We start from the raw sequence: 24,974 nt of genomic DNA on the forward strand, positions 1-24,974 counted from the left end.
GTTCGTTTTCTCCATATTCTCACCAATACTTACCTTTTGATTTTTTGATAATAGCCATCCTAATAGGTATAGGTGGTAACTTATTGTGGTTTTGATTTGCATTTTCCTGAGAATTAGTGATGCTGAGCATCTTTTTATACATCTGCTGGCCATTTGTATGTCTTCTTTGAAGGAGTGTCTACTCAGGTCCTTTATCCATGAAAAATTTTTTCCATTAAAAAAAGTTTTTTTTTTTTGAGAGACAGAGAGCATGAGTTGGGGAGGGGCAGAGAGAGAGGGAGACACAGAATCTGAAGTACAATCCAGGTTCTGAGATGTCAGCGCAGAGCCTGGTGCGGGGCTTGAACTCATACCTTTGACATCATGACTTGAGCTGAAGTTGGCCACTTAACGGACTGAGCCACCCAGGCACCCCTTCTTTACCCATTTTTAAATTGGGTTATTTGTGCTTTTTGCTATTGAGTTGTAAGTGTTCCTTTTAACATTTTGGATATTAACCTCTTACCAGATAAATTGTTTATAAAAATTTTTCCGTTCTGTAAGTTGCTTTTTCACTTTGCTGATGGTCTTCTTTTACTGTGTAGAAACTTTTTAGTTTGATAAAGTACCACTTGTTTATTTTCGCTTTTGTTGTCTGTGCTTTTGGTGTCTTAAGGAACTAGAAAAAGAACAAACTAAACCCAAAGTTTGTAGAAGGAAGGAAATAACAAAGATCAGAGTTAGAAATAAATGAAAAAAAGAAACTAGAAAGGCAGTAAAAAGGATCAACCAAACTAAGAGTTGGTTTTTGAAAAAATAAACAAAATTGACAAACCGTTAGCTAGACCAAGAAGAGAAAAGACTTAAATATTAACAGAAGTTAAAGAGAAGCGGTTCCTGGGTGGCTCAGTTGGTTAAGCTCTTGATTTCAGCTCAGGTCATGATCTCATGGTTCGTGGGATTCAGCCTGCATTAGGTTCCACCCTAAGCATGGAGCCTGCTTGGGATTCTGTCTCTCCCTCTCTCTGTCTTCTCCTCCCCCAGCTCAAAAACAAACAAAGAAACAAAAAAAGAAATGAGAGGGCATCACAATTGACACCATAGAAGCACAAAGAATGATAAGAAAAAAATATGAATAATTATATATCAACAAGTTGGGTGACATAGAAAAAAATGGACAAATTTCCAGAAATACACAATTTACTAAGACTAAGTCATGAAGAAGTAGAAAATCTGAACAGACCAGTAACAAGTAAGCAGATTGAATCAGTAATCAAAACTTTCCCAATGAAGAAACATCCAGGACCTGATGGCTTCACTAGTGAAATCTACCAAGCATTTGAAGAATTAATACCAATCCATCTTAAACATTTCCAAAATATTGAAGAGGAAGGAACACTTCCACCTCATTTTACAAGGCCAGCATTACTATGATGCCAAAGCCAGACAAGGACACTAAAAGAAAACAAAATTATAGGATGAAACCCTGGTGAACATAGATGAAAAAATTCTCAACAAAATGCTAGCAAACCGAATTCAACAGGACATTAAAAGGATCATACACCATGATCAGCTGGGATTTATTCCAGGGATGCAGGGTTATTTCAATATATATAAATCAGTAAATGTTATGCACCAGATTAACAAAATGAAAGATAAAAATCATATTTCCATCTCAGTAGATGTAGAAAAAGCATTGACGAAATTCATCATCCATTCATGATAAAAACTCGCAGCAAAGTGGGTACAGGGGGAATATACCTCTACCTAAGAAAGGCCATATATGACAAACTCACAGCTAACATTATACTCAATGGTGATGAGATGAAAGCATTTCTTTTAACATTAAGAACAACACAGATATGCCTACATTTACTATTTCTATTCCCTATAGTATTGAAATCCCTAGCCAGAATAATTAGGCAGGAAAAAGAAATCAATAAATCCAAAACAGAAAGGTATAAGTAACATTGTCTCTGCAGAGGATATGATCTTAAATATAGAAAATTCTAATAAAGACTCTACCAAAAATCTGTTAAAACTATTAAACAAATGCAGTAGTGTATCAGGATACAAAATCAACATAAATAATCATTTGTGTTCCTGTGTACTAACAATGAATTATCCAAGAAAGAAATTGAGAAAACAATCCCCCTTAAAATAGCATTGAAAAGAATTAAATACTTTGGAATAAATTTAACCAAGGAGGTGGAAGATCTGTATACTGATAACTATAAAACATCAGTGAAAGAAACTGAAGAAGACACAAATAAATGGAAATACATCCCATGTTTATGGAGTGGAAGAATTAATATTCAAAGCAATCTACAGATTCAATAAAATTGCTATCAAAATTCCAATAGCATTTTTCACAGAAATAAAAACAACCCTAAAATTTGCTTGGAACCACGTAAGACATCAAGTAGCTCAAGCAATCTTGATGAAGAAGAACAAAGCTGAAGGCATCACACTTCCTGACTTCAAGCTGTATTACAAAGCTGTAGTAATCAAAATGGAATGGTATTGGTATAACAACAGACATATACATCAACGGAACAGAATAGAGAACCCAGAATTGATCCCATACATATATGGTCAACTAATTTTCAATAAAGGTCCCAAGAGTGCATAGTGGGGAAAGGATAATCTCTTCAAAAAATGATGCTGGGAAAGCTGGATATCCACATGCAAAAGAATGAAATTGGATCTTTATAGTGTATACAAATAACTCAAAGTGGATAAACTCAAAAGACTCAAATATAAAGCCTGAAACCATAAAACTTCAAGAAGAAAACATAGGGGAAGAACTCCTTGGCATTGGTCTGGCTCTTTGGAGAGAACCTTGGAAAGAAGAGATGTAGAAGTTTCTTCTATAATTTACGTGTCACCAGGAGCTACCCACTCTTGGACGCTAAGATTGCCTTTCTTGCCATCTTCCACGTTCCATGTGTGTACTGATTTTTGTCCTTTTCCTGAGGACTTTTGCAAAACTTTTCTGCTAGTTACTTTTCCATTTTATAACTTAAGGCTGTTTCTTTAGCTGTGATCCAGTGTTGACTCAGACTTGAGTCAAACATAATTGCTTTTCTCCCAAAATTCACTTGTAAGAGTCACCAAAAGGCAACTTGTGGAGGCAATACCTACAACTCTGTGTGGTAAATTTTACTGGTGATTGAAGCATGTTGGGGTATACATTGCAGCACCACTTAGGAGATAATCTAAAATTGAATATTAGCTTTTCTGGTCTTCTGAAAGTCTCTTATCTATTTCCACGAACTTGGAGCTCACTGTGTCTTCATGTTATTCAGCTTTCTCTCTTTCTTCTCCTTCCAGATGTGATAAAATTCCTTGTATTTTATTATTATGAAGAGCATTTCATCTCTAGCACTTAACACTCCCCCACAATTCACACTTTACTTAACTCAAGATTTATTAATGTGCTCTCCTAAAAAAGGTTCATGTATTTCAAGTGTTACCCTTTCTTTTCTCCCCTTCCCTATTAGTTTTTATAAGAGCAGGGAGAGAAATATGGAGGCTTATTTCCCCAGAGTTAAGAGTTAGGACTTTACCTTAGAAGACAGGAGGGTACAGTTGATTTTGTGCTTAAATAACAATTGCAACAGAATCACCATTATGTTAGTGCCCTACTATAAAGAGTTGGGAAATGCTAGTTTACTAGAAGGGCCACTGAAAAAAGACTCAAGAGACTAGATTCTTATCCTGGTTCTGTCATTAGTTGTGTGATTTGGAGGAAAGTACCTCACTGGGCCTGAAAGAGCAATATCTAAATTCCTTGCCAATTCTGTGAATCTATGAATTGTCTGAGAGTCTCCCTGGTGGCTAGTTCTTATATAATTGCAGCCATGGTTGAGATTTCTCCCTTGACAGGTGGGTGGACAACCCACTCTGGACTATGCCCCACCTTCTCCTTGGCTAGCTGTGTGGTCAATGTCTGACGTCAGAAACAATAGAAGTTTTATAGTCCAAGCTTGGAGTGAGACACAGGCACAGATTCTGATTTTTTTTCAACTCAGAACTGGCTTCCTTATTTGTATACTGGGCATAATAATAATCTACTTTGGAAAGCTGTGTTTAATACAGTAGTGCAAGTGAAACACTTAGTAAAGTGCTGGCATGTAATATACACTCAGTAAATGGAATTTTTGATTGTTAATATCATGTCTGCTATAAAAGGGCCAGATGATTGTCTTGGCAGAGTCTTTCTGGGTTTGCTGATATATGTTAGTGTATGTGGTAGAATGTACTCAGGTTACCATACAGGTTAACTCCTGAACTTTGGTTTTGTTGAGTGGTAAATATAATCTGAGAGGGAGAGCTGAATGGTTCTTAGTAGCCATTTCTTTTCAAGTTGTGTGGAAGAAGAGAAAGGTAGATTGATTGAAGAGTTGGGAAGAGGGAAGTCTTTGAAAAGGAAATATTAACATGACCAAAGGGGGATTTGATTTAGTTTTTAAAGTGATAAGCGACATGTGTCCTTTACCTGTGTCTCCATGAATCTTTATTTTTTAATTGAAGTGTAACACACAGTATTATAATGGTTTCAGGTGTACAATACAGTGATTCAATAATTCTCTACCTTACTCAGCTCATCACAAGTGTGCTCTTAATCCCCTTTATGTATTTCACCCAGCCATGAATCTTAAATTTATATATTTATAGCATTCAATATAAGTAGCACTATGGAGTGAGATCTATTTTGGGGATTCATCAAAGTGTGGAATCCTGTTTCATGGTGGGCAGAGACTGTAAGGAAATCCTTCCATTCAAGACACACATTCTGAAGATTTTAGGCATTTTGTAATTGTAGGTAGTGATTCAGCCCTTGGGATAGGATACTATATCCTCAGTGCTCGATGTTCAAACCTGACTCTGGCCTATGAATCTGTGAAAAATTGGACAGATTTGTTACTATTGTGGACCTTCTTTCCCCTTTCTACATCCAATAGGGGTGTACTTTACCGATGGAAAGAAATGGCTTCTGAGGAGATCCTGCAGACACCATGGAACAGTGCCCTCTACTGTTCCTGAGGGAACCTTGTGGCCACAGTCAAATCCTGAGGGAGGCACACTGTTCCAGAGCCAAAGCAAGATGGTCTGCTTTCTCCGATGATTAAGACACTGAAAACTGCTGCACCTACAGCCAGTCTCTTCTGTAAATATTCAGCAGGGGAAGTAACTGCCAGTTACCTCCCCTGTACTTGTTTCTAGGCAGGCTCCGACCCCTCATTACATATGAATGACCCCTTCCTGTTTTCACTGCGTAGGGCTTCTACTAGTTTTGCTCTTTAATGGAAAGAACTTTTAAAACAGTGATTTTAACCATTGATTTTAACCATAGCCTTTAGAACTCTGTTTCTCAGAATTATAAAATCAAAAATTCGATACCACTCTCAGAAAGCATAGTTACTAGCTGTGATGAGATAAAGGCATATAGCATACAAACCAGCTAGTATATACTATACTAGTAGGGGATCAACCTATTTTTCTTCCTTTCTTTTTATTTATTCCTCTTTCCCCTTTCTGCCCCTTCCTTCCCTCCTCCTCCTCCTCCACCTTTTTAATAAAATTATCTAAAATACAACAGAATCTCCTCCAGTTATGATATTACATGATGAAAATTGTTTTCCTGAGTTTCTCTACCTTTTTTTTTCCTTGCTGGCTTTCTTTACCCTCTGAGTAAACATCCGTGCTCTGAATTCTCTCAGCTGCTGCATTCTGGGTATAACCCCAAACAATACAGTCAACATTTACCTTTACTGAAACAACAAACAGAAATTCTGTGGATTTCAAGCTGGTGTTAGGGATTTGTGTCCCCTACAATAACTTTTGAGCTGTTTTTCAGCATCTTTCCACTTGGCTACAGCAGAGAAAATATAGTGAATAATGAAATATGCATGAAAGAAAACTTTAAAAAAATTCTCTTAAAATAAATGACTCAAACCACAATGTGTGAAAGTACTCTTTTTTTTTTTCATGATTGAGTTTCAAATTCATGCATTTAGAAGGTGTGGATTTCTTGCTTTATCATGCGGTGGGGTAAATGGGAGCTGGCCCAACCTGATCTTTTTCTTCTGCCAAGAATGAAATCCAATTCAATGTGGCATGGCCACCCAGTAGGAAGAAAACTGCCAGATTCCGTTGGATCCTAAAATTCCAGTGCCATTCGGTGTAGGAATAAATGTTGCATGCAGTGCAGACCTTTATTGACATGGTGGGTGCTGGGTAAATAACTCAGTTATGTGTACTGTCTGCAGGTGTTCTGTGTTTTTACTCTAATAATTGCCAGGAGAAAAGGGTTTGGGGTTTTTTTTTTTGAAGCCTGGGATTAAGAAAGAATTTACTTATTGTAGGTAATTTGTCAAGAAAGAGAGTTGTTTAATTTTATGGTATTTCAATCTGGTTACTTCTATTTAAAATATCCATCTAGGGTAAAAGATGTTTTTAGCTTTTCAGCAGAACGGTTTTGCTGACACATGGTCGGCTTTAGTGCTTGGCCTCTTACTCTTCCTCTCAGGCTGGCATCATCCTTGGATCTGATGTCCCCTCCTATTGGACATAGGCATGGGGTATTACTCCCTCCTCTGTTTTTCTGCTGTGGGACTCATCATGTATGCACATAATCTGTCTCTTCTTTTCACCTGCCCAAAGACAGATGGTATGTCTTCTTTATGTCCCCAACACTACACAAAACTAGGGATTTAACTTCTTTTTCTTCCTTTTCTCATTTCTCTTCCTTTTCCTTCTGCTCTCAAATCTTGAGCAATATGACCTCATCATTTTGAGGAATGATTATTTTTAAAATGTAGATGTACAGAAATGTTGCCTAAACAGACCAGTTGATACTAAGTTAGAAAACCCAGGTTTGACTGTAGAAAAGAATGGCATGTTGAATATTGACTTTAGTAAATAAAGGTTTCTCTTCTCTAGGGGCAGAAGTTCCAGAAAAACCTGAAAAATGCCTGGAAGGCAAGGTGTGCTCCTTGGGGCCTCCCTTGGTATTTTGAGTATTGAGTCTTCAGAGTGGCCCCCTGACCTCCCACTCACCCACCCATTGTGGGTGTCCTGAGAGCAGGTTGACTTCCTAGACTGAAGGGTTTCCTAGGCAGGCAAGGGTGAGGCTGGCAAAAACTAAAATCAATCTTGGTTCTTTAGAAACTTGACACTGGAACAGAGGGCTCCTTATAGGAATAGAAGGAGAGATGCATCTTGAACTCTGGCACTGGGACCTTAAGCATAGGTACCCTTGGCTGAACTTAACGCTGAAGCATAGGACGTACTTCCTTCAGCAAAATACACTCTGCAGGGCCTTAGACTGCACATGAGGCAATCTTAGGTCTTGGTCTGTTGACGTGGTTCTGTTTGATTTCTCTTGTCCTGGCATAATTAAAGGTGACCTTTTCTATTATCACATGTGTCTCAATTTTTTTAATGCTGATTTTATTTTTGAGAGCTAGAGAGAGAGAGAGAGAGAGAGAGAGAGAGAGAATGGGGGAGGGGCAGAGAGAGGGGGACTGAGGATCTGAAACTGGCTCTGCACTGACAACTGAGAGCCTGGTGTGGGGCTCAAACCCACAAACTGTGAGATCGTAATCTGAGCTGAGGTTGGATGCTCAACTGACTGAGCCACCTAGGCACCCCACATGTGTCTCAAATTGGAGGGTAAATTATTTGATCACCCTGTGTAGGACTAGTTTTCAGTGTTGACATTGTGTGGCCTCAAGAGGCAATGAATTAAGGGGTTTTTATGTTTGTTCCCTGCTGGTGTGGAAGGCAGAATGACCCTTCCCTGCTCTTGGATTTCAATGCTGTCAAGGCTCTGGAGAATTTAGGAGGCTCGGGAAGCTTCAAGAGGGAGTTTGAATATATCATGTTAATAAGGCACGTGGATGCTTCAGCAATTAATTGGAAAAATAAGAGGTTTGATTGTATGTTATCCCAAGTTTTGAAGCAGTTTATAGTCTTATGCTATTTAGTTTAGAATCCTTGCTTTAGCCTTACAAACCTAATTATGTACATTTTTTTTTTTACCGAGGTGTTTTTTTGTTTGTTTTTTGTTTTTGTTTTTTTCCAATGGCTTTTCAGTATCTCAATCTATGATCTTGAGGAGTTGTGGTTCTTATTGGCAGGAAGACACATGTAGTGAACTATAGCTTTAAGAATTTGTTTAATTGATCAAGTTGGTTGTTTACCTGTAAAGCTAAAATTAGTGATTAAATGGGCATCTGCTTTTGCCTGCTCAGTATCCCTTTCTCTTTTTTTGAGGGAAGTGAGGCCCTTTTTCTTACAGAAACACATTTCATTGAGTTTAGGTGGAGTTAACTTCCTTAACTCTTTCCCCCCTAACCTCCTCTATCCCTTATAAGAGGTTGGAAATGTGATTTCACAGATTCATGCTTGAATCTGAGCAATCAGAGCACTCCCATTCCTTAGGCCACACTGAGTTTGGGGCAGGGGTAGGCCCTTGACCCCAGCTAAGGCAGTTTCTCTGAAATTGCCTGCTGTAGCTATTGGAAAAGATGGTTTCATTCTACCAAGGCTGCTAGTCTTGTACTATGGGACTTAGGTTGTTGGCACTATCTTTCCACTAAAAGGAGAATGCCAATGCAAAGAGAGAGTGGGGAAATCCCAGTGGCATTGCTTTGAGACTCCTGGACCCAGCCATGCCAGAAACCGCAGATTTTTAGTTCCATGAGGCAATACCCCTGCCCCCCCTTTATTTCTGCGAATTTACAAATTAGCTTAAGTTAAGGTCACTTATAACCAAAGAGTTCTAATATAAGTAGTGAGCAATCTTCTGCATTGCAGGGATCCAGTCTCTCAGATTTTAAAGATTTTCTAGAAGAATATATCAATTCTAACTTTGCTGAGCATCTATGACATTGTTTCCCAAGTAGTCTAGTTTGTTTACTGTCTGGTGCTATTTAGCTTATCCTGTAGTCCTAGAAATCTGTTGACAGAGCTTTCTACTGGGCAAGATCAATCTTGGAAAGACAACTGGAGATGGAAGATAATCAAGTAGACAGACCTGAGGGAAAAGCTGAAGGAAACCTCTTCCCTCCGCAAATTCCGCCGTTTCTTAGTCTACAGACTCAGACACCACTTGTCTTCTTTTGCTCAAGGTTATTTCTTATGTATCAGTGGGGTAACATGTCCTCTGTCTCAAGTGTGAGAGATGGAAAGAGGAAGCATCTTAGCTTCCACAGAATGCCCCTGCTCAATATCTTGGGCAGTGTGTTGATAAGGAGATCTGGATTTATAAAACATATGTGGAAAAACAAGTAGCCCAGCAGTCTGATGAAAAATAGGGTGGTGGAAAAGACATATTGAAAAAACCTGAAAAGAGAAAGTCAAGAAACTGTTAACCAGAGGTTAGGAAACCAGGAACAAAATCAAACTTATGCCTAAATGCATGTCTGGCTCCTTTTTGATCTTTAGATGTCTCCCACTAAGTGTTGTCTTTATTACCAACAACCCCTTATAAAGGCAGCTCCTTCCCATACTCTGGCAAGCCAGGTACTCTCTCTTTCATCACCATGTTTGATTTTCTTTTAGTGTTTATCACTGGCTGAAATGATCTTGTTTTATATTTTGTTTTATTTTTTTGTTTTGCAGAGTTGTTTTCCAAAGTATTTTGCACCAATTTGTAACCCATCAGTAGGGTATGTGTTTCTGTGGGTCCATATTTTCTCTAACACTTGATATCATCAGATTTAAAAAATTGTGCCAAATGTGTGTAAAGTAATGGGCTTAATGTGCATTTCCCTGATGAACAATGATGCTGAACATCTGCTCATAGGTCTTACATGTCTGCTCTTGCCCATTTATCTAGTAGGTTGTTTGGGCTTGTCTTATTGATTCGTAGGAGTTCTTTATATGATCTTGATATCAGTCCTTTTCCATTGTGTGTATTGTGAATATCTTCCCTCTACGTTATAACTTTTATTTTCTCTAAGGTGTTAGAACAAAAGTTATTAATTTTTAAATTTTTTTTAACGTTTTTATTTATTTTTGGGACAGAGAGAGACAGAGCATGAACAGGGGAGGGGCAGAGAGAGAGGGAGACACAGAATCGGAAACAGGCTCCAGGTTCTGAGCCATCAGCCCAGAGCCTGACGCGGGGCTCGAACTCACGGACCGCGAGATCGTGACCTGGCTGAAGTCGGACGCTTAACCGACTGCGCCACCCAGGCGCCCCAAAAGTTATTAATTTTAATAAAGTCTAGTGTATTAATCTTTATTTAGAACCAATGTTTTTGTGTCTTATTCAAAAAACCATTCCCTACATCCAGGCCTAACAGATGTTCCTATTTTCTACTAGCAGTGTATTCTAGTTTAAAATATGTCCACACATTATTCGATATTCTGCCCTTTAAGAGACTCTCCTCCCTTGTACTGTGGGCTGGACTTAATGACTTGGTCCTCAAGAACAGAGTATCATGGAGGTGACAGTGTGTGACTTCCTAGATTACACACTAAAACCATTGCAGCTTCCTCTTTCCTCTCAGGAGGAAGCCAGCTGTCATGCTGGGAAGGATACATAAGCAGTCCTGTGGAGAGGTCTGTGTAAGGAGGAACTGAAACCTCCTGCCAACAAGCAGCAACATTTGTCCAATGTGTGAGTAAGCTACCTTGAAAATAGATCCTCCAGTCTAGCCTTCTAATGACTCTAACTTGGCCAACATCTTAAAAAAGTTTTTTTTGGTAAATGTTTGTTTATTTTGCAGAGAAAGAGAGCACAAGCTAGGGAGGGGCAGAGAGAGAGAGAGAGAGAGAGAGAGAGAGAGAGAGAGAGAGAGAGAGACAAAGAATATGAAACAGGCTCCAGGCTCTGATTCAGATGCTCAGCCACTGAGCCACCCAGGTGCCCCTGGCCAACATCTTAACTGCAACCTAATAACAGATGGTGAGCTAGAACCACCCAGCTAAGTGGCTCACAGATTCCTAATCCACAGACATTGTGAGATGATAAATGTTTGTTGTTTGAAGACACTAAGTTTTGGGATGATTTATTATGTGGCAGTAGATAATTAATGTCAATTTTTTTTTTCTTTTTGGACATTTAGTCCTTAACCTCTCTGGCCTTGCTTTTTAAATATAGTGTGTGTGTGTGTGTGTGTGTGTGTGTGTGTGTGTGTGTGCGCGCGCGTGCGCGTGTGTGTGTGTGTTTAAATGTGATCCAATCTCATTATTTCTCATCTGAATAATCATTTTTTACCCTACTTTCTTTTCTTTTCTTTTCTTTTCTTTTCTTTTCTTTTCTTTTCTTTTCTTTTCTTTTCTTTTAATGTTTGAGAGGGAGGGAGGGAGAGAGAGAGAGAGAGAGAGAGAGAGAGACAATGTGAGTGGGGGAGGGGCAGAGAGAGACAAGAGAGAGAATCCCAGGCAGGCTCCATGCTGTCAGCACAGACCCCGCTATGGGGCTCAAACTCATATCATGACCTGAGCCAAGATCAAGAGTCAGACGCTTAACTGACTGAGCCACCCAGGCGCCCCTCCCCTACCTTTATTGAACAATTCTTCTTTTCCTCTGTGACATACAATCACTGTCACATATCAGAGTTCCATATATGCCCTGTTTCTATTTCATTGGTTTATTTTATTCCTGTGACAGTATTACACTATTGTAATTAATGTAGCTTCAAAGTAAGTCCTTATAACTGGAAGGGCATGTTCCCCACTCTTTGCTCTCCTTTAAAATTGTCCAGGTTATTTTTGAGTTATTTACTCTTCTATATCCAGTGTATTTTTAGAATAATTTTATTAAATTTAATGAAAAATGTTTTGGGCAGTTTGGTTGGAATTGAAATGAGCTTATCATTTGAAGAGAATTGATGTATTTATGATTATCTCACTATATTTCTCTTCTTTCATTCATGTTACTTTTAATGTTTCCTAATGAATTTCTGTAAATTCCCCATATAGTGGTCTTGATTTTTTCTTAAACTGATGAATTATTTTGACCTTGTGGTTTTACTATGATTTGCACAAGCAAATTTCTACTTTTTCCTTTCCTGTATAACCCTTACCCAGTTGTGCTAGGTTGCTGCTTGAGGCAGCACCAATTCACTACCTACCTCCATCCACCAGTCAAAAACAGCCCGTTCCTCATCAATAATTGGTCTTGGTGATAGGAGTTAGGATCCATTATAGTATAACATCTTGGTCACAATTAGAATCAGAAAACGTTTACAAATCTCTTCCTAGTATTCTCCTTGAAGCTGAATACAGTATTCATAAGAAAGTTCTGGGATGTTATTCCCAGAGAAAATCCTAGGCATAATCTACCTTTATTATCTCTTGAGTCAGTGCCCAATATACCAGTGCCCCATAGGATATTGGAGCAGAGCAAGAGAAAGACCCTTCTAGTTTGATATGATGAGCTAGATTTTTAGGATATTGTCAGATTCTCTTCAGGATACCAACCCTCTTTTAAAGCAGATACTTCTTACCCTGGGAGCCCATGCGGGTAATTTCACGCTAAACACTGGTGTCAAATTATAGGCGAAGGCAGCCTTGGAGTTCTAGGGAAATTCTGCTAGCTTTCAGGGAGTATTGTATTTAGGGATATCTGAATATGTAATAATGAAGGGGTATCCCCCTTGAGCAAATTTTCCAGACAATTGAAGCTGACCTTTAAGCATCAATAGTTTTACGTTAACCATTTTGATGGAACTCTGTCTAAATCATATTTCATGCCACTTTGAATATATGTTTCTCTTTGCCTTCTTAAATTATATTGAACATAATCTGACCTTTTCTTACAAATGCAGGGGCTTCATGAGTGCCAATTTTACTTTGCTATCACAGTGATTCCCTCAGGACTAATATCCACTCGGTTGTTTGAATCTTGAGCTCTTACTCAGTTTAACAAGTGTTTTTGAGGAATTATGTTCTGGGTACTGTTGAGTGTGATCTCTCTTTCATAATCATTTCTCTCATTTGCTGTTAAGTAGGGGTATACATGGATTTACAATTCTCTAGTATTTCTAATGTAACATGTTGACGTGTTAAGTTTACGGGGGACACATCTCACACAATAGTGTGAAAATCCAATCATCTTATGAATCATAAAAAGGATCCCCATTTCCAATCTTGATGTTATTGGGGAGCCAGATCCATCAAGCTAATTCAAATCATTAAAGGGAAAAAGGAATAAGCATGAGATTTGCCACATCTATCTTAGGTAATAAAGTTCTTATTTCTGATTACTACTAGCCTATTAGCTTCTGAAACTGGAAAATTGAGATTACGGATTGCCTTGGGATGAGGAAGTCATACGTTAGAAGTGAGAAACTTGGTCATCGATGACACTAGTTTGTTGACTTCACTCTGGGGGTATGTGTGTGGGTATGTCTACAAGGGTTTCCTTGTCTAGACTTTGTTTTCTGCCAGGATGGCTAAGTGGAACTCCCCATTTTCCAGGAAGCTTACTCAAAAGTGTATCCTTACCTTTTACAGAACCAAGTTCCCTTGTTTTGGAGAGAATCATCCTGGGAGAAGGAAAGACATTAATAAATAAGCAATTTCTGGAATCTACCATTCACTGTCAAATAACATTCAATGAGCCATTAGTTAATGTTATATTTAGATAATGTCTTGCAATTTTTTATATGCATAAACAGATGGAATTTTCAGAGACAAACGTATATATTTTCTTGTATGTATGTGTAATTTTGTATTACTTTTTAATATATTGATAGAAATGAATGAAAGCCTGAAAAGGCAAGGTAGGTTGCCCTTTTTTGTATGTAAGGTCATACAGCTAATAAGTGGCAGGGCCAGACTTGGAACCTGGGTCCTTTGAATCCACATTACACCCTTACCTCCTGCTTAACCAGTAACCCTTAAAGAAGTTTACAGGCTATGAAAACCACACAAATGTATTCTAAGAGAAGTTTTAAGAGTTCTAAAAATATAAAGATGAGGATATTTCCTGGATTTCTGTGGCATCTCTCTTCCAAAATATTTTCTCAGCTATTTCATTTTCCTTTTAGCTTGCTTGTGAGATAAAAATGAAGAAGTACAATCACATTTTAAAATTGTGAAAATGATGCTCACAGAATTGGAATTAGAAAGAAACTTTCTGGGTTACGAATTTTGTTCCCTAGTTTGAGTGAGATTAAGCAGCATGCCAGCTGGTCATTTGCTCAGGCAGGCTGTAAAGGTTGTTCAGACATCATAGGTCATTGAACCATCATGGGACTCTGGTAATCTTGAGGAAGATGTTTTCTCTGATAGGTGGTGAGAAGGAATACTTTGATTAGTCAGTGAGAATAGATGATGGGATATATCAGGGAGCGTGCCAAGCTTGGTTCTAGAGAGGTGGAGTCCACTTAATTTCAGGAGTTTTGTTTTTGCTGTTGGTTGTTGTATAATATGCAAGCTTGGGGCCAAAATAACTTGTTCAGAATAATGGGAACCATGGTCACTGTGAACATGGTCTAATATATATCCAAACATCTGGATGACCCCAACGACAATAGATGATTGTTGATATTTGCTTTTTAGGAATAAAATACTTATTTTTTTGAAATTATGAAGACTATGTATCTAAATGATAAAGTTTCTGGTGAATGTCAATTTTGGCTCTAAAGCCAATATAAGTTACAAAATTAAAGTCTAATGGAAGTTTATCTTTTTGCCACCACAAGACACGAAGCAGGCCAAGAGGATGCTCTAAATCCAATTGTGTCCTTTAGACCGTTGCATATATGCTAATGACATCATGATGTTAAATATGAACAGACACTGAAGCTGTTACATAAAGAAGTAATGACTTCTCATGTTTTAACTCATGGGCTAATTCTGATAAATGCCCTGGTGCTCTGTGTAGTGAGAAATTTGGGATCCTGTTGGGATCACCAGGAAAGACCATTGTGATTATGGGAGATGGGAGGAGTGTCCTGTCTTGGCCTCTTCTCCACAAGAGTGTTCCTTCAGTTAATATTTCTTCCTGCTTCCATTCTAAACTCTGTGAGGTTTGAGGCTAGTTTCTCTGAGAACAAGTCATTTGCATGGCTCTGAGAGAAGAGAGACCACTGTCCCATAACATCTTTGTATGTTTAGGGTTGGAATGCTTTAGAATTATGTGTGCTACTATTCTTGGAAAATGCACATGAGAAGATTGGTATGTGTCTGGTGGCTTATAGTGTTTTGGAAACTCCCTTGAAGGTAATGACCCTGAGAAAAGCTGAAAGTGGACTGAAATGGTTACCTTATTATTTTGGCTGTTAAACTTTTTTCTTGCAGAATTCATGCTCAAGACTTTTGATCTAGGAGAGAAAGAACCAAGGTGGGAATTGAATAAAGTACATTTAAATGTTCATATTACATCATGGTTATTTAAAAAAGTTTTATATTCTAAAGCTATACTGTCCACTATTGTAGCCAATGGCTACATGTAGCTGTTTACATTTAATGAAAATAAAAAAATCACTTCCTCCGTCACAACAGCCATCTTTCAAGTACTCAATAGGGGCATAGTGGCTACATACTAGATAGCACAAAAAATTCCATTGGGTAGTCCTGTTCTAAAATCTTGGCTTAGTAATGAAGCCATACTTAATGTTCAGAAAGGATCTCAGGAGACTTGAAGGTGTCCATTAGGGGTAAGGACCTCTAAGTCCTGGTGCCCTGGCCCCCAGGCCACAATGTGGACTAGCCTATTTAGAGGCTGTATGAAGTCTAGGTCTTTTTCTCTTAATCCCAAGACTCCAAAATATTTAATACATGGAAATACTTCCCACATGAATTAAGATTTAAATTTTAAAGAGGGTCAGGGAGTGGAAGTGAGGTTTTTGGTTTTAGTTTCTCACTATTTAGACTCTTGATATACTCAAGGAGTATTTTTTTTTTTTTTTTTTTTGCGGGGAGGGGAGGCTTTTCTCTTACTCTCATTTCTAATTTTAATGTTCATAGTTTAATATAGTATACAGTTTGCGTTTCATAATATGATTGACCTAGTTTGCGTCTGGAGATTAGTTTCATGCCTATCCCATATGGTTGAATTTCCATACATTTTGGGGAAGTGAGGATGGTATTAATTTTAAGACCTTTATTATAAAATTTAAGGAATGCCCATTTTATCAGGGTGCCAGACCACTAACCCTTTTTATTTATTTTACTGTACTTTATTTATTTAATTAAAAAATTTTTTAACGTTTATTTTTGAGAGAGAGAGTGAGCAAGTGCGCAACTGGGGGAGGGGCAGGGAGAGAGACACAGAATCAGAATCAGGCTCCAGGCTCTGAGTTGTCAACACAGAGTACCATGCAGGGCTTGAACTCACAGACCAGAGATCATGACCTGAGCCCAAGTTAGATGCTCAACAGACTGAGCCACCCGGGCACCTGACCGTTTTTAAAGCACATGTTCTTGCCCTTAATATAAACCTGAATAATTGTCAATGTGATTACAGTTATGAAGGAAGGTATGTTTCTGCAGTCTGTTAAGAAAGATAGGAGAAGGACCTGCATTTTTAAATAGATGTGGTTGAGTGGGGGTCAACAAGATCGCTAACAGAGAGGAAAGTTATGTGGTGTTGGGGCTCACTGAATTCCAAATAGGAATTGGTCAGAGAAATGTTTGCTCTGACTCCGGCTGAGATGGGGTTACCACTAAAACCAGGATGTTCCTTTGTTTGCCAAAGCTCACATTTCTCTCTCAAGGAACCGAGTCTCTAGTTCTTCTTCCATTTTCCTCAGAGTTTCCTGGTACTTCTTCAAAGAGAAATAAAAGAAACCACAGTTACTTGCTAGAAGCCTTATGTGCTTTTTGCTGTTAATAACCATGTATTACAGCATTGTCATGTGAATGTTTGGTATTCCCACTGCCATTTTGTCTCCTTTCCCAGTCCACAAGCCCCCTACTACTCCAGATCTCTTACTGTACTTCACCACTGGGCAGGTCCTTGTGGTTATTGGGATTATAAACAGGAAAAGTGCTCATTATTAATTTGAGAGTTCAGAGCTTTGGAGATGAGGGCAGGAATAGAATGATTCTAGTGGTAGAGTGTCATCCTCCCTAAAGGCCTTTGTAATGCCACCTTGAAGCATTAAAATTGTTGCAGTGTTCTTTGAAAAGCCTGGTTTCACTTCATCCTGTACCTTAACAAACGCATTACTATCCCTTTACAGAGAAACTGTACCTTTATGCAGAGGGCCTGATCTTGACAGAGCTGTGCCACAAATGTATAGTCTTCCATTACCTGGGAAGTCAAAATTCAGTCTTAAATTTTACGCAGTAAGTTGCTATAAGAATAGTAGTATACTTGTTTCCTCTTAGGCCCCAGGCCTTAAATGTGCTTTTCTAATTGTTCTAAATATGTATTTGCTGTATGTATGAAACCATGCCTTTTTTTTTTTTTGTGGATGAACAGGCTGTACTTTACAGTCCCGATGGAAATTACTTGGGGACAGTTGGGAGAAAAATAGATACTAATTCATAGAAGGTATAGATTATGGAGAATATTCTGTAAAAAATGTGAAAAGAGAAGGTAATCTGGGGGACTGTATTGACATGATGTAATACATTCCTTCAAATCTTGTGACCAAAGATCAAGTTTTCCTTACTGTGGGAGAAGGAACATTGAAGTTATTGTCGTTTACCTTGGTCAGCTTTTGCTCTTGGTCTGCACAGGAAGCTTCCAGCTGTTTTAACTTAGCCTATAGAAAGGGAAAGAGACTGGTAACTCAGCCAGGTAAAAGCAGGATTCCATTCTGAAATGGGATCACAAACATTATCTCACAGGTGGTTAAAGTGCGTCAGGACCAATTTTAGATGTCTTTTTAATGGAGGGGAGTCAACCTTGAGATGAGAGGACACTTGAATTGAATCTAGTGTGAAGTAGCACTAATTTGGTGTGTATGAAGATGTTACGTGGCTGGAGCTTAGGGGCGATTGGTAAGAATGAAATGAGGTGGGGAAAGGTAGACATGTAAGAGATTACAATACACCCTTATAGCTTCTGGAGAGTTTGGTTCTTTATTCTAATTGCAGTGAGAAGCCAGGTGAGAGCTTAAAGTTGTAAAGATACAATCTGGTTTGTCTTCTTTCTTGTTTAAATTTATTTAAAAAATTTTTAATGTTTGTTTACTTTTGAGAGAGAGAGAGAGAGAGAGAGAGAGAGAGCGCGAGAGTGAGTGAAAGAGAGCACGGGAAGGGGTAGAAAGAGAGGGAGACACAGAACCCGAAGCAGGCTCTAGGCTCTGAGCTGTCAGCACAGAGCCAAATGCGGGGCCCAAACTCATGACTGAGATCATGACCTGAGCTGAAGTCGGACGCTTAACTGACTGAGCCACCCAAGTGCCCCTGGCTTGTTTTCTTTCTAAAGAATAATCTTTTCTGTGTGTGGAAGGTAGACTGTTTAGGTCTAAGTATAAAGGCAGGAGGACTAACTAGTTAGGCTACTTTAGCATCCATGTGAGGGGTTATGGTGGCTTGCAAAAGGGTAGTGTAATAGTAGTAGAGAGGAAAAGATGCATTTGGGGTATATTCTGTAGGCAGAGGGGACATACTGCAGGCTTTCCTCTCTTCCCTTTTCAGCTCTATTGTTCCCACTTTCATTGAGCTACCATTTTTTTTTTCCCCACATTTGGACTCTTCTAACAGTTTCTTTCCCCACCAGTCAATTACATCTAGGGCCAGACAGCCAAAGGTGCTATGGGCTGTATTTTAAAGACAGTGGCCTGAGTCACAAGGAGTTGAGGCGGGTGTCCTATTAAACTGCTCAACTGATCACCAGCATGCAAGAGGAACAGAAGCAAAAGAGATAATGTATATTTCATAGAGTTAGAGATACAACGTGAGAATTCTTCAAAATAGGTGGATAAAAGGGAATGATTCAAAGCGTTAATAATACTCTTTAGGGCTGGGCTGATGGCTGCCAGGAAAATAATGGCCATTGTTGTGCCAGGAACTCTCTGTCTGGAGTCTGTCACAATCAGCTCACCTGACGTGGCCAGCATAGCCAGACTTAAAGTGTCACCGCTAGATTCGGGCAGACTTGCTGTTAGCAAAACTTGTTTTGGGCAGAAGAAGGAAGAAAATCAGTCTTCTAATCTCTGCAGTTTTATGGCTAGGATAATCAAGGAGCTTTAAGCTCCTTTCTAGTCTTAGCTCAAGTTTATTCCCCATGTACACACAGGCTCCTGATTTCTCTCTTTCCAGATAAGTGTCCTGGATAGGCATGCCCAAACAACTTACTTGAAGGCTTTGACTTCCTCTTTTTTATGTCTATCAATGCTAATTTGGCCACCAGAACATAGAGCAGTAATTCTCTATTCTTTCATTTTCGATTTCTATATTAAATGTGTCTATATCTTCAGAGTCTTCATACACACAGTATGGGCTTAAGTATGGGCTTAAATGTGGGGCTTAAGAAGCAAAAGAGATTGAAAGATAGGGACAGTGTGTTTTTCTGCTCTTTAATTTACTTGTTCTTAAATGACATATATAAAAATAAGAATCAATTAAAAAAAGCAAGATGGGGCCTGGGTGGTTCAGTCAAAAGAGCACGTGGCTCTTGATCTCAGGGTCATGAGTTGGAGCCCCACACTGGGTGCAGAGATTTCTAAAAAAAATAGAAAAAATAAAAAAAAAAACTTAAACATCATAAAAAGAAGCAAAGAAAAATTAGATAAGGCATGGACAAAGACATATTCCTACAGAATTATCAATAAGAATTGAATCTGCCTTCTGAAAAAAAAGATCTCTAAATCTTGCATCTTTGATCAGATGGGTTATGGTTGTGCTCAGGTGCTTAACTGTGAAACACAATTAGGGAAATGGTAAGCCCTGTATGATGCACTTAGCAGTTAGAGGTCACTATATACTTGAATGACCAGTTGAATGAATCCTTTGCTGGATTGGAGTCAATGACAGGGTGTGTAAATTACCTAGCACACAGTAGATTTACAAGTCCAAACTCTGCCTCTATATGAATTCATGCGTATGCTTCTGCCATACTTTTAAATAATCACCTTAAAATTGTGACTTTTTAATGTTTTAGAACTCCAAAAAAAGAATATTTTATATACACAATTTCATTCAGTTTTCAAACTGAGGCTGGGAGGAACTGATTAAATTGCTCAACTTCATATATCACACTAAGTACCTCTGGGTCTGGGATTTAAATGAGGGACTTCAACTACCTCCAATGTTATGTATGTATTTGTGCATTTGTGCCCTCTTTTTGATGGAAAGAGAACAAAATATATGGCTTCAGAGTGAAAGCCCTTACTAAGGGCAGAGGAGAATTCAGCATTTAGTAGCCCAGGTTTAATCTGGCATGGCTGAAGCTACAAAGAATTTATCCCAACTTTGACAATTGTTTCCACTTAAAGACTTATTTTCCTGGTCACGCAGACCAAACCCATTCGAGGTTGCTTTTTTGTTTACCTTTGACTCTTCTGGGGTTCCTTTTAGATCTTCTTGTTCACACTTGGTTGCCTTGTGTGATTTCCTTGTAAGCTGTGGTTTCAAACAGAAAAAATACGTTTCAAATAAAAAATATATCAAATAAAAAAAATATAGCAGACAAAGACATTCTCTGATGCGTGGGAGACAGTAACTTGGCCCAGATCAAAGCTGCCAGGAAAAGGTCCCTTGGTGGATACTTGGTGTCTTTGGGAACATCTTTAATCTACCTCCATTTATTCTCACTAGTTTTGGCCACCAAAGCTGCTCAAAGTAGGAGTACTTCCCTGAACCCCTAATCCATGCCAAATTATTCAGGCCTGTGGGCATGGGTCAGAAAGTAGGGGAATCATAAAGAAATCCACTGTATTTTGACCAGTTGAGGTAGAGGGAATACCTGGACAAAGAAGAAGGAATTTTTAGGAATTGAGTGTTTTTAGAAGTCTCTATTGAAAGCAAAATTAACCTCTCACCACAGAGGTCCCAGTCAATCCCTTTAGAAGCAATTTCCTTGTGATAGAATGAAGAACCTATGGGATCACTGAATACCTGGGATGCCCTATCCACTCTTTTCAATTTGACACTTGCAGGGATAATCCATGGCACTTTGGCCATGAGACTCAGCCTCAGGAGAGTGGATTAGTAGTAGTGCCCATGCCCAGCACAGGCCTCTCTGACATGTGGGATCTTCTGTGATTATTTGCCCTCCCTTGCCTCTTTGATGAGTGGTGCTGCTGTGGGGACACCAGGGAACACAAAAGCCCCATGTCACCTTTCTTTGAAGTTCTTCTATACTGTGGACCAGAGTCTCATTCTTCCTATCCTGTTGAGAGGACGAAGCAGAGTTTAAATGTGCATCTGTGTACCACCATCTTGATTTGGTTGACTGTTCTTTATTTTACCCCAGTGATATTTTACTACAGTAACTGTACCTTCCTGCATAATGTCAGGTAAAGGACCTGTGGTTTGATCTCCATACGTACACACAAACTTCCCAGGGATTGAGATGACCACATCTCCGGCTTCCCAATATTAAATATTACCAGAGACACCCTACCCTCCACACATCCCCTTCCATGCAAGGACATACTCTGCTATGACTTTTGAGTTGACTATACTTTGTATGTAAAAAGGGGAAACTGTTGTTTCTGACAGTGAAGAGGAATCAACCCTATCAATTGGCTTTTCCCTGCTTTTTTAAACATTTTTTTAAAGTTTATTGATTTATTTTGAGAGAGAGAGAGAGAGAGCCAGCAGGAGAGGGGCGGGGGGGGGGGGGAGAGAGAGAGAATCCGAAGCAGGCTCCATACTGTCAGCGCAGACCCTGACTCAGGGCTTGAACTCATGAACCGCGAGATCGTGACCTGAACTGAAGTCAAGATTCAGACAGTTAACCAAATGAGCCACCCAGGAACACCAAGCTCTTCCCTAATTCTTGCTTACAAGTCTGGCTGTCTCTTCTTCCAGCTCCTGCAAGGCTTTTTCCCTCTCTATCATGGTGTGGTTCTCCTTTTCCCATTCTTCATCTTCAGCCAAGTCTCTGGTGTGAGCAATCTCACCTTCCGTCCTGGACGATGCAAGCACACACTATGAGGAACTGACAGCCTTAGAAATAATAAAACACATGTCAGTTTTAAGGGTACTTTGATGACAATAAATATAAATCTAAAATTGGAAACCCTTTCTTTCCTGGATCCTTAGGATCAGAATCTCTTTAAAGACAAGAAAAGTAAGATTCCCCCGATTACCACATCAAACACCCCAATGTACTTCCAGCTCAGGTGAGTATCTTTCATTCTTTTAGGATTTTCTTTGTTGTTGTTGTTTTAATGTCTATTTATTTTGAGAGAGAGAGAGAGAGAGAAGGAAATTAAGTGGGTTGAGGGACAGAGACAGAGGGAGAGAGAGAATCCCAAGCAGACTCCATGCTGTCGGAACAGACCCTGATGAGGAGCTTGATCCCATGGTCATGACCACGAGATCATGACCTGAGCCGAAATCAATATTTGGATGCTTAATTGACTGAGCCACCCAGGTGTCCTTAGGATTCTCTTTGAAACTTGCTGTATTATTCAGGGGTTTGAACCACAGACAAATACTGAAGAATGAAAAAGAAACTTGTTATAAAAAGATAAAGGCTCTAGAGCAAGCTGGAAATTTCAATTGTTTCTTCTCTTCCAAGTTCTTTGGATTAGGAACTTCCCACATGAAACCCCAATACTCACCTCTGAATCTCATTTTCTTTCTCTTGGATTTTGAGAAGAAGTTCCTGATTTGCTTCATCTATTCTCTGCATATCCCTTTCAAGGTCCATGTTCAAACTGTTAATGTTCCTCTTTGACTGGACCAGTCTTAAGATTTCCACTTTCTCTGACCTGTAGGCTCAGCCCCCAAAATGAATAAGGGCCAGTTATCTTAAGATCACTAATTTTTTGGGCCAAAAAGGATATCTAGAAGACATATAACTCATTAGCCTGGCTATTTTGGGGAGCACACCTTTCCTTTTTCATTTTTAGGAAATTACATTTCTTAATCATGCTGTACAATTTGTTTCAATAATTCTTAACTCAGCAAAGGAGGTCTTTCTTGGCCAGAGTGCTCAGTATAATAGTGCACCTCCACTCTGGTTCCAGGAGAAGTTTTGCTTCCTTAAATAGCCTTTTGCATTGGAGAGAATGATTTTCAAATTGTTCACAAAAGCTGCTCATGCAGTACACTTTTATCAAGTACATTTAGTCAGGAAGCTGGTACATAATTTATGATTGGACACAGGTTTATGCAGAACCACAAGAAGTTTCCACCAGCAGTTAGGGCTTCAGTCTTTTCCTACCTCCCCTCAACTGAAAATTTCTCTGCTATTGTCTACTAGAAAGCTTGAGAATATCCTATGGGAGTCACTCCATTGAGCACACACAGAAGTAATCCAGGTTTTCACTTTCAAGAATGCAGGTATCATTTTTGAAGTAAATTTGAATGAAATAATGGTAACAATGCTAGTGTAGTCTAGAAATGTATCTGGCACATGGGAAGCTCTCAATAAACTTTTCGTTTTCTTGAAAATGAATTAATTGGTTTGTCTCTAAAATGACTAACTGGAAATAAGATAGTGAGGTAGAGGGGCATATGTATTGAGTAGGCACAAGGGACGGTTTTGGAAAAGAAATTCCTACCTTGAAGGGCTGGCTTGGATGGGGGCTTTGCAATGGCTGTCACTTCAGGAGGCCAAGGGGTGTTTGGGGCAGAGTACAGTGGAGGACAGATGGATAGGAGCTGAAGGAGAGAGCAAGACTAGAAGATGAAAGGAGGAATCAGTAGCAGACCTGCTTCATACCTTGGTCCTTGGATGTGACTTTGCATAATCAGGACTACTTACTCATAGTCTAGCTGATTGTCCTTGTGTTCTTCCATTGTAGATTCCCTAAAATACCAGCAGAGATGTATGTAATGAATTGGGGAAATGGGTCCATTTATAAAATACAGTAACTAGCCGAGAGTCCCAAAAGACAGGAACAAAATTAACTGGTTTTTTTCCCTCCCACTCCTATAATTTGGCCATAACGAAACTTAGCTTTCTGATTCTTCTGCCCATGAATATGCTTATGCCTCAGTAAGGATACAGTGAGGATAGAGGGATAATGCTGGAAAATTCAGTATACATCCTGCAGAAGATAGATGGTTCACCAACACAAAACCCTTTGGAAATGTATACGTGGCAGTAAGCATCAATAGACGTTATCAGTTGTTCTTAATATCTTTTTTTCTCTATGCCCAGGTGCTTCTCTTAAGCCCCATGTGCATAGATAAATGTGCATAACTGCCCTGGAAAATAATCTTTCTAGCCTGGCTTCTGCAAGAATCTCCAGATATTAAGATCTTTAGTATTAAATAGGACTCAGAAAAAACAAGCAGGAGTAAATAATTTGGCTTGTTCTGCTACTTAGTTTTCTCCTTTTCTCCAATAAAGTCTACTTCCCTTCTGATGTATGGTCTTCTGGATTCTGCTCTAGTCTATTAACTTCTGAAGAGTCTAATCTTTCCCCACTGGAACCATCCAATAGAATCTCAGAACCTTCTATAGGGTCATAATTCTGCTCTTGACATAGGATGGGTGGGGCAGTATGTTATAATAGGATGGATGGCAATGGTTTCTCCTCATTTGTGCCAAGTTCAGAGCCTAGTCTTCCCTTTGGTGGCAGTAGTTTCAATGGATCTGATTTCTAGGCAGATTGAAGGGATAGCTTCTGTCTCATTTCTCTAGCAGATTGAGCACTTTCCTTGCCCAAGCTTGACTCATATGGGAACTCTGGGTCCTAACACCAGCAGCCTAATCCCATAATGTAGTCAACTAACTACTCATTTATTCAACAAACACTGAAACTTGGAAGGAGCACCTATTTTTGCCAGGCACTGTTCTAAGTACGAGGGAGGCAGAATGGGAACGAAATAGCCCAAAGCACTTGCCTTTATGGAGTTTACACTCTAGGGTATGTGTTGGGGGGTGGAAAGGGGTAACACAATCAACAGAAAACAGGAGTAAATTGATCTTATCTGGTATGTAT

At 39.1% G+C, this 24,974-nt stretch overlaps 1 protein-coding gene across 7 annotated transcripts; it reads right to left on the reverse strand.

Moving 5' to 3' along the window:
- Positions 1 to 9,100: 9,100 nt before the first annotated feature.
- TMCO5A (transmembrane and coiled-coil domains 5A) lies at positions 9,101 to 24,488 on the reverse strand. Of its 7 annotated transcripts, none has more exons than XM_027066904.2 (13): positions 24,385 to 24,488; positions 23,789 to 23,833; positions 23,586 to 23,703; positions 22,641 to 22,790; positions 21,859 to 21,982; positions 21,188 to 21,238; positions 20,398 to 20,469; positions 17,607 to 17,663; positions 17,147 to 17,206; positions 16,654 to 16,718; positions 15,215 to 15,272; positions 13,450 to 13,490; positions 9,101 to 9,333 (listed from the first exon to the last, which is right to left on the reverse strand). In XM_027066904.2, the coding sequence occupies exons 4-13, from the start codon at positions 22,727 to 22,729 to the stop codon at positions 9,135 to 9,137; spliced, it is 816 nt and encodes a 271-aa protein (XP_026922705.1). In that variant the 5' UTR covers positions 22,730 to 22,790; positions 23,586 to 23,703; positions 23,789 to 23,833; positions 24,385 to 24,488; the 3' UTR covers positions 9,101 to 9,134. The 7 variants fall into 7 exon arrangements, with proteins under 7 accessions (XP_026922705.1, XP_026922706.1, XP_014939488.1 ...); XM_027066905.2 differs by having other exon boundaries at positions 23,586 to 23,685; positions 24,385 to 24,408; XM_015084002.3 differs by lacking the exon at positions 23,586 to 23,703 and having other exon boundaries at positions 24,385 to 24,457.
- Between the last annotated feature and the right edge of the window lie 486 nt (positions 24,489 to 24,974).

The sequence above is a fragment of the Acinonyx jubatus genome, chromosome B3 (genome assembly GCF_027475565.1).
Source record: "Acinonyx jubatus isolate Ajub_Pintada_27869175 chromosome B3, VMU_Ajub_asm_v1.0, whole genome shotgun sequence".
Taxonomy (NCBI): Eukaryota; Metazoa; Chordata; class Mammalia; order Carnivora; family Felidae; genus Acinonyx; species Acinonyx jubatus.